This window comes from Schistocerca nitens, chromosome 6 (assembly GCF_023898315.1).
Source record: "Schistocerca nitens isolate TAMUIC-IGC-003100 chromosome 6, iqSchNite1.1, whole genome shotgun sequence".
In the NCBI taxonomy this organism is placed as follows: Eukaryota; Metazoa; Arthropoda; class Insecta; order Orthoptera; family Acrididae; genus Schistocerca; species Schistocerca nitens.
Genome location: NC_064619.1, coordinates 661658936 through 661675973, shown reverse-complemented (window position 1 = coordinate 661675973; position 17038 = coordinate 661658936). Strand labels below are relative to the sequence as shown.

General features: G+C 45.5%; 1 protein-coding gene across 1 annotated transcript in view; it reads left to right on the top strand.

The window, feature by feature from the left end:
- LOC126263560 (putative odorant receptor 71a) overlaps positions 1-15637 on the top strand; it is a 92176-nt gene extending 76539 nt beyond the window's left edge. Inside the window, exons 5-6 of the mRNA XM_049960653.1 lie at positions 7510-7665; positions 15400-15637. Of these exons, the coding sequence (XP_049816610.1) occupies positions 7510-7665; positions 15400-15471 (228 nt within the window). The 3' untranslated portion in view covers positions 15472-15637. The remainder of the gene's footprint in view (positions 1-7509; positions 7666-15399) is intronic.
- The last annotated feature ends 1401 nt before the right edge of the window (positions 15638-17038 follow it).

Here is a 17038-nt window from a genome sequence, read left to right as displayed (position 1 = left end):
GTCGACTGGAGGGACTTTCGATCCGTGCTCGGTGCTTGGACAACGTCGATGGAGAACGTATTGGCATGCATCATGTGTCCAAGGGAAATGCGCGTAATCGCCGATCCCTAATCACAGTCCTCCATGATGACGATGGTCGGCCCTTGACGTCACAACAGGCCATTGCTGCTGAGTTTCTGGAGCATTACCGCCTCCTTTTCACTGGGACGCCGACGGACAATCGGACAGAAGAAGAAATTTTGCGACAGATGCAAACGGAGGTGGATGGTCCGGATGCAGAGGCCCTATTGGAACCCCTAACGGAAGATGACATCCGGGGCGCACTCGCGAAGGGTGCGGTGCATAAATCCCCTGGGCCAGATGGGTTGACACTCGAATTTTAGCGCGCATTTGCGGATTTAATGATGTCCCAGTTGGTATTGATGTATAACGAGTTATTGAGCCCTGACACGGACGTTCCGTCGCAGTTCATGGCGGGACTGCTTATACCAATACCGAAATCGACGGCGAGTGACAGCGCCCATCAATTTAGACCGCTCACGATGCTCAATACTGACTATAAGATCTTTGCGCGAATGTTGGCGGCAAGGCTCAAGATTGTAATATCCAAGACAATACCACCAGACCAGGCTTGTCTAGGGGTTCGGAGCAACATACATTCTATCCTCGGCGAATACCGTGACGTAATTTCCCTGACGGAAGCTTGTCGCATGCGAGCGGCGTTCGTATCGGTGGATTTTGATCGTGCCTTTGACAGGATCAACCATGATTTCCTTGACTCGACCATGAGACGCATGGCGATACCACAGGATTTTATTACCGTCCTCATGCGCCTCCTTCGCGGCGCTTCTTCGACGGTGAGAGTCAATGGCAGGGAGGTAGGAACGATTCCTGTTCGCAGCTCAGTTAGGCAAGGATGTCCCTTGTCGATGATACTGTTTACAATAGCGCTCGAACCATTGATGCAGACTCTTAGACGGACTCTAACAGGCGTCCGACTCCGTGCGAGCTCCTTCACGTGTCGTGCATATGCCGACGACTTGATGATACTCGTCCGGTCGGAGAACGAAGTCAGTCAGGTGGTTACCCTTCTTAATACGTACGGGGTAGCTGCGGGAAGCAGGGTCAACACGAATAAAACCAAGATCATGCACATCGGTCGTGGGCTGGACGCTCTGCGAAGTCCGTTTACGACGGTGGACATTTTGCGATGTTTAGGTGTCTTGTTCACCCGATCGCTACGCCAATCAGCGGCGGTGAGCTATCGACGTCTCCTCCAGAACGTCCGACTGCACATACGCAACAATTCACTCCGAACGCATGACCTGCTCCAAAGGGTGGACTACACTAATGTTCACCTGGCCTCGCGACTGCCGCACTTGGCACAGGTACTGCCAATGCCACATGGTATCGCTGACAGATTAATGGCGGCCTTTGGATACTATGTCAGCCAAGGAATGTTGTTTAAGATCAAATACGAGACTTTAACTCTCCCACACCATTCTGGAGGACTTAACCTCACGGATGTGCGGAACAAGGCTCTAGCTCTATACCTGCGAGCGACGCTACGAACTTGGAACCAGCGGCAACACGCCATCACGTCGGCCATCCTGGATGTGCTTCTTCCAACGTCCTTTGAACCACCGGTAGCAGTAGGCACCATCTCGCCCTCGTTTTCTCACGTCGCGCGATTTTTTGTTGATTTTAGTTATGTTCAGTTACAGATACCTTCTACCAGAATCCCCACTACCCGTGAGATATATCGATACTTGCGGCGTCATCATGGCCGCAATGTTGTCGAACTTAAATACCCAACACGAAACTGGCGACAGATTTGGCGAGCTGTCCACACACCACTCCTCACCACAGCAGCGCGATCGTCATGGTATACATTAATCAACCGAAAGACGGTCAACCGCCAACGATTGTACGACATTCGCATGGTGGATTCCCCGCTCTGCCTTAGATGTGGCATGCAGGACACCGACGAACACTCTCTGCAGTGCGGTGAGGCAAAGGATGTTTGGCGGCTGACGCAACGCATCATGGCCCTCCTCCGACACACCGACGAATCAACGATGACGACGGACGTTTTATTTTTCCCTGACCCTGTCTTTTTCCCCTCACAAAAAACATCGGCAATCCGATGGATTGGAGGACACGCATCGCACTACGTGCTTTCGCGGACCTTGATATCGATCATGGACTATTGGCATTATCTACTAGAACAACACGAAATCATCAGACGCCACTCTAAATATAAAACGCATTTTGCGAACTTTCTAGGCAGCATGTTTCATAACCCCCCGAAGCGGTGGGGAGTCCCAGGTTTACGTTGTTTCGAGGGATAGGATTTACTCCCAGTGAAGTGACGAGGATGTCACTTCGGCCCTATATTTATTTCCCTTCTTTTTTATATATGATTTTTCTTTTGGGACATTAAAATTAAATGAATAAATAAAATATTGTTACTAAAAAAAATACAATATCAATGTTTCCTTCCTGCTGCCTCTCCCTTATCCTGTCAGGAGATGGGGACACCGTGGCCAGGCCTCCAAGTACGACCCCTGCCCACTCTGCCCCCTGACCTACTCTTTAAAAAAAAAAAAAAAAAAAAAAAAAAAGTGGTCAGCGTGACAGAATATCAATCCTAAGGGCCCGGGTTCGATTCCCGGCTGGGTCGGAGATTTTCTCCGCTCAGTGACTGGGTGTTGTGTTGTCCTAATCATCATCATTTCATCGCCATCGACGCGCAAGTCACCGAAGTGGCGTCAAATCGAAAGACTTGCACCAGGCGAACGGTCTACCCGATGAGAGGCCATAGTCACACGACATTTACTTTTTTTTTGTGCACGAACTGACCTCTGGATTATGTCGCATTAATGTTTGATGGGATTCATGTCGAGCCGTGTGGATGGCCAAACCATTCGCTCGAATTGTCTAGAATATTCTTCAAACCAATCGCGAACAATTGTGGCCCGGTGACATGGCACAGTGTCATCTACAAAAATTCCGTTTCGGAACATAACATCCATGAAGGGCTTCAAACGGTCTCCAAGTAGCCGAACATCCAGTGGATCGAGTCCATTCCATGTAAACACAGCCTATACCAGTCTGAAGTCACCACCAACTTTCACAATATCTTGTTGGGAACTTGGCTCCGTGGCTCCGTCGAGTCAGCGCCACACATGCACCCTGCTATCAACCCTTACCAACTGAAATTTGGAGTCATCTGACCATGCCATGGTTTTCCAGTCGTCTAGGGTCCAACCGATATGGTAACACGCCCGGGAAAGGCGCTGCAGATGATGTCAAGCTGTTAGCAAAGGCACCAAGGGATACGTTCGTCGTACGTCCCGCATTGAATTCTTTGGTTATTTCACGCAGTGTTACGTGTTTATAAGCACTGACAACTCTACGCAGACACCGCTGCTCTCGGTCGTCAAGTGAAGGCTGTCGGAAACTGTGTTTTCCGTGGTCACAGATCATGCCTGAAATGTGGTGTCCTCGGCACACTCTTGACACAGTGGATCTCAGAACAGTGAACTCCCTAAGGATTTCCGAAATTATGTGTCTAGCACCAACAACCATTCCGCGTTCAAGTCTGTTAATTTACGCCATGTGGCCAAAATCACGTAGGAAACATTTTTACACAAATCACCTGAGCACAAATGACAGCTGCACCAATGTACTGTCCTTTTATACCTTGCGTACGCGATACTACCGCTATTTGCATACTGAAGCGCCAAAGAAACTGGTGTAGGCATGTGCATTCAAGTACAGAGATATGTAAACAGGCAGAATACGGCGCTGCGATCGGCAACACCGGTATAAGACATCAAGTGTCTGGCGCGGTTTTTAGATTGGTTACTGCTGCTAAAATGGAACGTTATCAAGATTTAAGTGAGTTTTAATGTGGTGGCACAGTCGGCGCACGCGCAGTGGGGCACAGCATCTCCGAGGTACCGATGAAGTGGGGATTTTCCTGTACGACCATTTCACGAGGGTAGTGTGAATGTCATGAATCTGATAGAAAATCAAATTTCCGAAATCGCTGCGGCCGGAAAAAGATCCTGTAAGAACGGGACCAACGACGACTGAAGAGAATCGTTCAAAATGACAGAAGTGCAGCCCTTCGGCAAATTGCAGCAGGTTTCAACACTGATCCGTCAACAAGTGTCAGCGTGCGAATCAATCAATGAAACATCATCGATAAGGGCTTTCGGAGTCGAAGGCCCACTCCTGTACCCTTGATGATTGCGCGACATAAAGCTTTACGCCTCGCCTGAGCCTGCCAACACTGGCATCGGACTGTTGATGACGAACATTCTTGCTGGTCGGACGAGTCTCGTTTCAAATTGTATCGAGCGGATGGACGTGTATGGGTATGGAGACAACCTCATTAATCCATGGACCCTGCATGCCAGTAAGGTACTGTTCAAGCTGATGGAATCTCTGTAATAGTGTGGGGTGTGGGCAGTTGGAGTGATATGGGACCCCTGATACGTCTAGATACGACTCTGACAGGTGACACGTACTTAAGCATCCTGTCTGATCACCTACATCCATTCATGTCGAGTCCGCCACCCTTATTTAGGTTTTCCGTGATTTCCGTAAATCGCTCCAGGCAAATGACGGGATGGTTCCTTTCAAAGGGCACGACCGACTTCCTTCCCCGTCCTTCCCTAATCCGATGAGACCGATGACCTCGCTGTCTGGTCTCCTTCCCCAAAAACAACAACAACATTCATGTCGATTGTGCACTCTGACGGGCTTGGGCAATTCCAGCAAGACAATGCGACACCCCACACATCCAGAATTTTATCACATTAGCTCCAGGAACACTCTTCCGAGTTTAAACACTTCATCTGGCCACCAACTCCCCAGACGTGAACATCACTGAGCATATCTGGGATGCCTTGAAACGTGCTGTTCAAAAGTGATCTCCACCCCCTCATACTCTCACAGATTTACAGGCAGCCCTGCAGAATTAATAGTTTTAGTTGCCTCCAGCACTACTTCTTTGGCTCTTCAGTGTATATGTGCCTATCACTATCCCATGACTTTCGTCACCGCAGCATATTTCGTTTTGGAGAGTCGGCAACACTGCGGCCACAACGCCACCAGAGCCGCGGTGGAAAGTGGTCACAATGATTTTCAGCCGTGTATCGACTCGTGCTACACCTTGTGTTTAGATTGCATTGTTTTCCTTTTCTTCCCCTCACATGTTTATTTGATATGTTGTCTGTCATTAAGTGGCTGCTTTGTTGTCTTTTCCCTCTGCTAACGATATATGCGTTTTTGCCTTCGGGAAACTGCTATGGAGGAAGTGAAATCTTTGACCGGTGGTAACCTCGTGTGGTGGCGCGGAAGTACGGGGTTGCGCGCAGTGAGAGTGTGGTGGACACGGGAGGGCAGTGTGGCTCTCCAGCGCGAAGCAGACGTGGTCGGTTGTACCGAGTCGCCACGTGATGTATGTCGGTTGTGTGTAACGAGCGGGTCGAGTTGACGGAAGAGCTCCCCGCATGTTGGTTGTATACAGAATCGCCCCACGATTAGTTGCTGTTCATTTCGCCTTGGTGGGACGTTAACAAGCTTCTTTAAATCCTCCGTTTCAATACTGGAGTTTAAAAGGAGACACCTAACATGAAGGAGCGGTCACTACCCGTCAACGTGGCAGAGAAGATGTGAACTCCGGTGACAGAGCGTGTTGTCGCGTGACCGTGGCGTGTTGGGTACGCTGGCGACGCGTGCGCGGTCGGATGTGTGGATCCTTGCCATCGGAGGTCGTGTACTGCCTGTTCGAGCATAATTGCAAGTTAAGTTCGTGGAAGGTTCAATCATTCTTGTGTTGGCTGAAGAGCCAACACCGTGTTACTAGAGGAGGCCGAAATGCACGCGTTTTAGCTCACGCAGGCTGGCGTGAGGAGGGAAGAACTATACTGGCGTGAGGTCTGGAACATGACAAGGAATTAGAATTCAGAAAGCGGACATAATTAGTTTGATACTTAACTTTAATCCATTAATGATGAACGTCGCTCTTTACGGTACATGATTTACAATATTATCTGTTCAGAAGACATATAGTAAGTGAATATGACGCCTTGCTCGGTCGTAGCAAATGACGTAGCTGAAGGCTTTGCTAAACTGTCGTCTCTGAAAATGAGAGCGTATGTAGTCAGTGAACAATGGCTAGCAAAGTCGGCTGTACAACTGGGGCGAGTGCTGGGGAATCTCTCTTGACTAGACCTGCCTTGTGGCGGCGCTCGGTCTGCAATCACTGATAGTGGCGACTCGCGGGTCCGACGTATACTAACTTACCGCGGCCGATTTAAAGGCTACCACCTAGCAAGTGTGGTGTCTGGGGGTGCACCACAATCATTAAGTAATAATTTTATGTAACTAGCGTCTCTTCTGCCTTGTGGCCTCCGGCGACCGGGTTTCCTGTCCCCGGCACCGGTGTAATTGAAGACAGTGATCTTTCCTCCTCCTCTCGTTACTGTCCGATGGGAGGTGTAGTTTTGGGCAGTTTAATTGTTCCGCTATTCTGACGTGGGTTATGAGCAAATTCATGCTTCTTGTTGGTTGATCATGTGGTCGCTCATTCAGGACTGTGTGGTGTAATGTTTCCTTGCACGATGTTAGCTCTAATTCTGTCAGCAAGTTAAGCCATCTTATAACAAGTTTTCGCTGGCTGAAAGTCGGTGCAGTGACCAGCCTGAGAGTGGCAATTGTGTTTACGGGCGTATTTAAATTGGTCAGTATTCTGTCTAGCCTGAGCATCCCTGAGTGGGTGATTTGTGGCCGCCTTACACGGGTCCGTCCTATCTGTTATGTTCTAATGATATCCCAGGACACTTTTGTTTAAAATTTTTTTAAATTCCTCCAAGTCTGTAAATTCCTTTTATTGCCATTAATCGTGTGTGTGCTGAGACCTATTTAATTTTTTTAATGGCGGTGTTGGTAACTTCACTACCTCACCGTACTTTATTAACAAAGTTCTGTATTTACTTTAGTAGCCTGTTTACTAACGTTCTTTAATTTTTTTAATTGTTGTATTGCTATAAATTACTTCTTTGGCGTTAGCGGCGTGTTTTAAAAGGTAGTTTATTGCCGTAATGCTAGCTTCTGTGTTTTTTTTTAAATTTTAAACTGTTGTATTGCTATAAATTACTTGATTGCCGTTAGCGGCGTGTTTTAAAAGGTTGTTTATTGCCGTAATGCTAGCTTCTGTGCTTTTTAAAAAAATAATTTTTAATTGTTGTATTGTTATAAATTACTTGATTCCCGTTAGTGGCGTGTTTAAAAGGCTGTTTATTGCCGTACTTCTAGTTTCTGTAAGATACAAATAAAAAATTGTAAAAATCTCAACTCGACAGTAAACTACTAGGAATTTTGCCCCGTTTCCCAACTTGTGGTGTGGCTAGTAGTAACCGTAACCACTGTGTGTGTCTGATTTGGTTCGTCAGTGCACGCGGCCAGCAGTAACGTACTGTGTCTCGTGTGCAGAGCGAGCAGCTGCCAGAGGCGGTGTACAGCAGCGGGTGGACCGGCGCGGACGCCTCCTTCCGGAGGACGGTCTCCATCCTGATGGTCCGCGCCTCGCAGCCGCTCAGCATCACCGTGGGCAAGATGCGCGTGCTGTCCAAGCCCACGTTCGTGCAGGTCTGAGGCGCACACTACTCCCAGCATTTCCCTGCATTCGGCTGCCGTAAGCTGCCTTCTACGATTACAGTAACGGTCGTCATACGAGGCGTGTCCAAAAGTTAAGAGTGTTCAATAGTTTTCAATTCAAAAAGCATTAAGCACGGCGCGTCACCTAAAACGTGAAACATGTACGTTTCATATATGACTGAAATTACGTTACTGACTGTAATTTGAAACACAATCGTTAGAACAGGAACGGCATGTGAACGTTTATTTTATCTTGTCACTTCGCTCTGTACTGAACTTTCATGTCTACGAGAATGTGAAGTTAATTTAGCTGCGAAGTGTAAAGTTGTTAACTGTCAATAACTTTAAATGAAACTAAAACTGCATGAATTTACGTAATACAAAACTGAATCTGATGCAACACTATTGACTTCAAATTGACCCTGGAAATAAAACAAAACTTAATCAGTTTGTAAAATAATAGTCCCTGTGCTTAATGAATGGTGTCCCCTCGGAGTGCTCTCTGTTAGTACTTTAAATTTTGTAGTTAGCAAACAGCTATTATACAAGACTGTTGCTTAGCATACATTTTAATTAAATCGAATATGGCTGAGACAATAACTTCTTCGGAGAAATAGTTAATCAAAAATGACATGGATCTGGGAAGTGGTATTGGTTTTCGGTTAGTAACAATGTGGCACCACCTTTAAAACTTGTATTTTGGTTCTTTGAAAATTAATAACATTTAATATTGACAGAGTCAATAAACTGATTGTACATTAACAATTAGCTTTACAAAATGAATGGATGTGAGTGCTATACATTGTCTTAATCAATCCCTTATGAATACGCGCATTGCATTAGTAACAAAACAACTTTCTTTACCTTAATTATTTCCAACTTCCGTTGAGATTCATTTTACAGTTAGCTAACAGCATAATATCTTGCAAATAAACTAGTTGCTGCCCGTAGCGAGTAAGGATATATCCAGCACACATCAGATACGTCTTTACACTTGATGTCCTCTATACATCTCTCAAAATAAAGTTAGTCTAACACATTACCCATCAGCGATCGTTGTTGAACAGCGACGCTACTACACAATCGATGCCACATTTTGACCATCTCTGGCACAATGTTCTTTCTTACAAAACTTGAATTGATTTACCCTGTGTGTATACTTTCAAACTTACGCCGCAAATATTGAGGCAACTGAAAGCGCTATTGATGTGTGGTTTTGACAGGATGGAAAGACCCCGGGGGTGGGGGGTGGGGGATCGGGTGGAGGGGGGCAGGAAGTGGAGTCTGGGAACCGAAGTGATTCATTTTTAATCATATTGTTAGCCAATCAACAAATTGTAATAATAATTAGAAAGTGTATTATGCAAACATACACTTTTTTACGTGGAACAATGCCTATTGACATTGCCGTACATAAAGTAGGGCGTTTGTTGCAGGATTCTGGAGCGTGTCGTATTTTGAAAAGTTCCCATACCGACCATTGTACAATACCTGTGGTAGCAAACAACTCAAGTGCATACATACATCATCTGGATTCTGGCGACTAAAGAGACAATTGAACTTGACAGGTTGTGTCCAAAATGACCACCGGCAGCGCCAGTACACGCTTCCAGGACGGTACGGAACGACTGCTACATTTCAGTGGAGATGTCCGAGAGGGCTACAGGAATAAGTTGCTGCCTCTCATCGGGTGTATGTCCTTGTAGACAGCGTCTTTCAGCGTTCCCCACAGAAAAAAGTCTACAGGCGCCAAATCCGGTAAACAGATCGGCCGAGGTACATGTTCTTTGCGTCCAATCCAACGATTTGGAAACAGTTCGTAAAGACATGCTGTAGCATATTGTGCGCTATGGGCTGGGCAGCCATCATATTGGTACTACAGGTTCCTTCCAGTCTGCAGAGAACGTCTGCGAGCATCCGTGGAAGACGGCCTTTCAGAAGGTTGCGATACTTGTGCACGTTCAGTGTTCTGTCTCTGACAAACGAGCCTATGACCTGATGATTCATTATCCCGCACTACACGTTTACACTCCTCGGACGCTGACGTTCCACCTGACAAAGCCAGCGAGAACTGTCAACAGACCAATAGTGCAAGTTTCGGCGGTTTACCTGGCCATGATTAGTAAATTTGGTTTCATCACTCGACAAGATACATGATACAGCACGGAAGTTCACATGATTCTCATAATAATTTTCATGGAGCTCTTGATGAAGAGAAATGTGATAGGAATGAAACCTATTTCGATGGAGAATTCGTAGGACATTTTCCTGAGTCATGCCACTTCCTAGTACGATTGCGCGGGAGCTAACGTGCCGATAAACTGCATCTGTCGTCACGTGTTTCCTTCTGTTACGTTGCCTAGGTGTCACGCTACCACTTTCGAGTAGCTAGTTGAAGACGCTTTTTAAATAACTGCCAAGATGGTTGACGTCTATTGGAATACCCGCATACATCGTCCAAGAACGAACTGCGCTCTTCCTACACTATCCATACAACATGACCATGTCGGCTTTTGCCGCGTTGGTAAATCCCATCGTCCACACACGACCTATTGCTTGGACTGGCACACACTAACGACTGACAACTGGCAATGCGTTTATAAAACACACAAGCACAATATGTCAGCAAAGATAGCAACATCGTACCTAACAACAACGCAGGTTGTGGAAACTTTTCAAAATACACTCCTGGAAATTGAAATAAGAACACCGTGAATTCATTGTCCCAGGAAGGGGAAACTTTATTGACACATTCCTGGGGTCAGATACATCACATGATCACACTGACAGAACCACAGGCACATAGACACAGGCAACAGAGCATGCACAATGTCAGCACTAGTACAGTGTATATCCACCTTTCGCAGCAATGCAGGCTGCTATTCTCCCATGGAGACGATCGTAGAGATGCTGGATGTAGTCCTGTGGAACGGCTTGCCATGCCATTTGCACCTGGCGCCTCAGTTGGACCAGCGTTCGTGCTGGACGTGCAGACCGCGTGAGACGACGCTTCATCCAGTCCCAAACATGCTCAATGGGGGACAGATCCGGAGATCTTGCTGGCCAGGGTAGTTGACTTACACCTTCTAGAGCACGTTGGGTGGCACGGGATACATGCGGACGTGCATTGTCCTGTTGGAACAGCAAGTTCCCTTGCCGGTCTAGGAATGGTAGAACGATGGGTTCGATGACGGTTTGGATGTACCGTGCACTATTCAGTGTCCCCTCGACGATCACCAGTGGTGTACGGCCAGTGTAGGAGATCGCTCCCCACACCATGATGCCGGGTGTTGGCCCTGTGTGCCTCGGTCGTATGCAGTCCTGATTGTGGCGCTCACCTGCACGGCGCCAAACACGCATACGACCATCATTGGCACCAAGGCAGAAGCGACTCTCATCGCTGAAGACGACGCGTCTCCATTCGTCCCTCCATTCACGCCTGTCGCGACACCACTGGAGGCGGGCTGCACGATGTTGGGGCGTGAGCGGAAGACGGCCTAACGGTGTGCGGGACCGTAGCCCAGCTTCATGGAGACGGTTGCGAATGGTCCTCGCCGATACCCCAGGAGCAACAGTGTCCCTAATTTGCTGGGAAGTGGCGGTGCGGTCCCCTACGGCACTGCGTAGGATCCTACGGTCTTGGCGTGCATCCGTGCGTCGCTGCGGTCCGGTCCCAGGTCGACGGGCACGTGCACCTTCCGCCGACCACTGGCGACAACATCGATGTACTGTGGAGACCTCACGCCCCACGTGTTGAGCAATTCGGCGGTACGTCCACCCGGCCTCCCGCATGCCCACTATACGCCCTCGCTCAAAGTCCGTCAACTGCACATACGGTTCACGTCCACGCTGTCGCGGCATGCTACCAGTGTTAAAGACTGCGATGGAGCTGCGTATGCCACGGCAAACTGGCTGACACTGACGGCGGCGGTGCACAAATGCTGCGCAGCTAGCGCCATTCGACGGCCAACACCGCGGTTCCTGGTGTGTCCGCTGTGCCGTGCGTGTGATCATTGCTTGTACAGCCCTCTCGCAGTGTCCGGAGCAAGTATGGTGGGTCTGACACACCGGTGTCAATGTGTTCTGTTTTCCATTTCCAGGAGTGTACAATACCTCGTAAACGACCCACACTGGAATCCTGCAACAAACACCCTACATTTAGTATGTTTGCAGGAAAATACAGTTTCTAAGTATTACTACAGTCTGTTTATTATAATAGTGGTAGCCCTTGACCATCAATCCATTCTGTGAAAACCACACATCAATAGCACTTCACATTCCCGCAATATCTGCGATGCAAGGTTTAATTGATTCACCCTGTATTAATGAACAATTTGAAAGTTCAAAAGCGTACATCACTGTTTTTCGACCTAGACGCCTCAGTTGTTGTTTATGCTGCACTCAGAAAAGTCTCCTGTCACCTCTTTGGCCTACTGTTTAATGACACTGTTGATCTCACAGTCGGTAGGGAAGGTTTTTCCACCCGTAAACAAATCCATAGAGGTGAAAAAAAAATGAAAAGCTGAAATTGCCATGTCAGAGTTCGGGGCGGAGTGGTTGTTGATGTTCCAACCGAATGAATCCGATAGCTACTTTCTGGCGTACTTGTGTGGGAAAGAGCGTTACCATGCCACAAGCACATTCCCTTCCTTAATGTCCCCCTTCTTTTGTTCTAGATCGCGCTCCAGATTTTTAAGGTTCCATTGTACTGCTTAGCATTAATTGTTTTCCTCTGGTGCAAAAATTCATTGATGAGATTCCCTTTACTGTCGCAAAAGACAGTCCATGATGTTTCTGGTGGAAACAACAGTCTGAATTTTTTCGCTGAGAATGAATATGGACGTCGTCACCACGTTAACTCTTCGTCTCGGGGATGTAGTGGCCCATCCACGTTTAGTCGTCTGTCACACAAAAGTCAAGGAACTGTTCACCTTCCATTTTGAATTCCTGTGGACATGCATTTCCGTTGAGTTTCTGTTGATATGTGAGCTGTTTTGGCGCCCACTCAAAGGCGGCAGTCAATCCACATTTCACGTGATTTTTCTCTGCTTACGTGGTCTCATACTTTTTACCCCCTGGGGGTTGGGCGATGGATGGGAGAGGAAGATCACTCTGGGAACCGAAGTGATTAAATATCGATCATTTACAGTTAATGCTTCTGAGACATATTTTTGTGTCACCTTTATCTACGTTAATAATGTGGGCTGAAGCAATGAATTACAATTTGCACCCATTCAGGATTCGAACTCAGATCTCCTGGTTACTGGGCAGATGCGCTAAACACTGCAATACATCGGCACTGCAGCTAGTACAGCTGCACGGATTATCCTAGTACGTCTCCCTCGCTGACACAAATTCCCATTCACGCCTCAGCTTGTTACTGTTCCTCTTCTAAATTCTGATCCATATTGCAAAGGCTCTCAAATATTACAATAGCACCTTACCGATGACCGAAATGGGCTGAGGCATGAATTATAATTTTTATCAGGGAAGCAAATGTATTAAGATAATCGGAGCAGGTGTGGTAAGTCTAGTGCCACGGTGTGACGGTGTTTAGCATATTTGCCTTGTAAGTAGGAGACCTGAGATCGGATTCAGTACTGCTACAAGTTTTGATTCATTGCTGCAGCCTATATCATTATTGGATTTGATTTTTATCTTATTCTTATTACGTTTGATATTCTGAACCCTATGAACCCTTATCAACCTTCCTGTACATGGATTGCAAACGAGTACACGTTGGTAAATTCAGGTGGACTTTCTTGATTCATCATTGTAGCAGGGCCTGGGAAAGGCCGTTGAGTTTAATTTTTCGAAGAGTCGCATCTGTCTGCCTGGACTTTCTTAAAGCACAGCTCCATGACTGGTTCTGCCAGATAAGCGCTTTTTCAGACCCGCTGTCATCTGATTGGAGGAGACGCCTGGTACCACTGAAAAATTCGTCTTGTTAATTAGCCAATTTGCCCCCTCCAAGTTTCTTTCTGTCTCTGTTCACAGAGCGAGGCAGGCTGGTTTTTATGCAGAGTTATTCAGTCGCTGTGCTGGCGTCCGGTGAGAATGACGTACCACTTCTGTGCGCACTTTGAAAGTGATTTTGGATCGGAGAAAGTTTAGATTTTTGTGTTGGGAACTGTCTATAATTTTTGAAGCATTTATCAGAAGCATTATGATGTTCTCTTGAGTGATAACTTTGCTATCATTTAACTAGATGCCACTAGGATCAACTTTCTTCTTTATCTGGTCACGATCCCCCGACTAAGTTTCGTGTGTCACACTCTAGGTTTCGCGACTCTGCATTAACTATAAAATGGTGATTTCCATATGGTTATTCTGTGAATGTTTGAATCGATGTTGGTTTCCTTAGTTAAACTAATGCTCGCTTAATTACGATGATTAATATAATGACAAACATATTCCCCATACAAGATCAGAGTGTCAGGATATTATACGCATTAAATGTTTACTGAAGCTGAGGACAAAGCTCCATTTTGTGAATAAATGTCAATTTGGAATCAACTTATTCCGTTAAACGTATCCCCGACGTGCATACCAGCACGTCATTCCACGTCATGTGGTCATTAACCTAATCTACCTAATTTACCCTGTAAAAAAAAGATGCTAAGAAGCATTTAGTGAAGTTCATTCTGTGAGCAGTTAATCTGAAGTCCGGTATTGAAATTTCAGTTGCACGGTCTTTGTGATAGAACGTAGGGCTAAATTTAATTAAGGTTTATATGACTTCAGGAGGCTTGGCATTCAGTGGAAATGAGAAAATGTTAAGCTCTGTTTTGTTTAGTAGGAAGCTTGTGGGTACGAAGAAGTCCTTTTATATGGCAAAAATTCATCCCACCGAAGGTCCACTTACCAATATTTTGACTTTTTCAGTACTTTATAAACAGTGTTCGGGTTCTACCATCTCGCATACAATTTTCGGAAATCAAGTCTTTCAGTAATAATGCAGAAGAGATCTGGAATTTCTGTAAACACGAACTTCCTTCTCGTCCGAAGTCAGTCAACGGATGACACGAGTCATTGCTTCGATCTCATTCACCATCTCATCAGTCATGCCTGACGGACGAGCACTCATTTTTTCATCATGAACATTCGTTCTGCCAAATTTTAGTGCACGACGCCATTTCTACACTTCAGTTTGGTTCATCACACCAACCCACAAACAGTTCCGATTCCGTTAAAAATCTGGAGCTGCACGTTTCTCTTTGCAAAAAGTAACAGGATTACGCTCCTCAGCTCCCATCTAGGAGGAGTAGGAATAGAGACGCTCATTTCAACATGGTAGTACAACAAGTTTTCAGCTCACCATGCGTTGTTCTTGAATGCAGTAGTCTACTAGCAACTTCATCGAACAAAATTCCTTCGTCCGTTAGAAATACACTACACTTACTTTCTGTACTTGGGTTGCATTATGTGGCAGGATTTCGTCACACATACTCATACGATGCTCTTGAAAATTACTGCTAGATAGTGCTTACAATATAAAAAAAGCTCCTTTGTGATTATTCGCTTTTTAGGCTACTGATGAGCTGTCCTCTTTTATTACTCTTTAACACAGAATACCATTTGATGAGTATATGTTCAAATGATGAATGCATATAACTTTTTCACATCTTACATACTCTGCTCCTTACCGTTCAGTGTGCTGTTGCAAAACTAACTTGTCTTATAGTAATTTCATTGTAGAACTAGCATTTTGTTTTGTTCTTTCAGGTGCTGAATGGGTCTTACACGCTGTTCAACTTTCTCTATCGGACACAGAGCGACAAGGAACGGAAAAGCTAGTTATTTCAAAGGCGAAAGAAGAAATACAAGAATTTTGCATTCTGATAACATTATCACATGTATCTAGTCAGCTCCTATTTTTGCATGCATATTTTGGAAGTAACATATAAGCTTTTATCACTGCAGTAGTTTTTAAATTCTGACATTTTGCAACAGTGAGGAGCAGCCGCACATACTTTACAGTTTTATCTACAACAGAAACTCAACGAAAATATTTCAATTACAGTTGTAGCGAATGAAGTAGGAAACACAAACTTCCTTATGATTAAAATAAAGTGAAACAAAAACTGAGTAAAATACTTGTTCATGGCGTTCAGTTATTCAATACGAAAACCGTGTAATGTAAATTCTGTCATGACTGTAAATAATTCTGCTGAAGCTAATTTGAGAGGTCAAGTTCCTACCACGCTCAGGATCCATATCGACGTAACAAATTGAGTTTGCACTGCACGTTGTAATAATTTTGTGATTTGTTGAATTACACCTAGGGTAACCAAACACTCACTATTGTCTCGAGAAAAAAGATAGCAGACACTTTTTTGTGAATTTCGTATTTGTTAACACAGGTAGAATTGAAGACCGAAATGAGATGGACATAGATAAGTTCAAAACTTGTCAGAGCAACTGAATTAGTGGAAAGAATAGATGTGAATGTTCCTTTCGATTTCTTTTTATTTCTCCACCTCATTCTCTTCCTTTCTCTTTTCCTCTCTTTCTATTTCTCTCTATTCTTCATTCACTTTCTCTCTCTTTTTCTGTCTGTTGCCCTCTCTTTGCCTCTCGCCCCCGCCCTGTTCACAGCTCAAAGTTTACATAACCCGAAACTGTACGTTTCGTCACTGCCAGCAACGTGTGGTTCACAAATTCTTAAATGATTTCTCGTACTCCACCAAGTGATGAGCTTTTCTTTATCTGCCCAGTGCTGGCTCATACACGCCTGAAAGATTGCATGTCATGTAATGGATCTGTAGGATAAGAACACGAGCAGAGCTTGACGTTCTTCAGTGTTTAAAGTTCTTTTTCTTTATTTTCAGTGTTTAAAGTTCTTTTTCTTTATTTTCTAAATAATAAGTCTAGAGGAGAGAAGTACCAAAATTATTCACTTGCTGTATGTAGAAGTATTAGGTGTTTCGAATAGTGTGTGTTTATGTGTGGATATTTATGTGTGTGTGTGTGTGTGTGTGTGTGTGTGTGTGTGTGCGTACGTGTGTGTTTTCTCGGTAATGCAACTTCTCCCGAGTGCATAAAGATGCAAAACTTTTTCATGGAAATTTCCGCTTAAGGCGGACGAAAGAAAGTTACGTGTTATCAGGCTGATAACAACGCACCTTAAGACCCACAGACTCGAATGGATGAAGATGTTTGATTTGAGGTTTTCACAGCGTATGGAAATCTTGAAAATTTCTCCGGTATACAGCCGAGTGGCGTCATCCAATACGCGCGATATTTTGGCAAGCCGACTTCTTGCCATCTTCAGGCGTTCCTGGTGTCTAATTGATATCTCTGATGGATGCTGGCTTTATATAATCTTTATCCCCCCCGCAGCCGCCGCCTTGGCGCTTCTCTG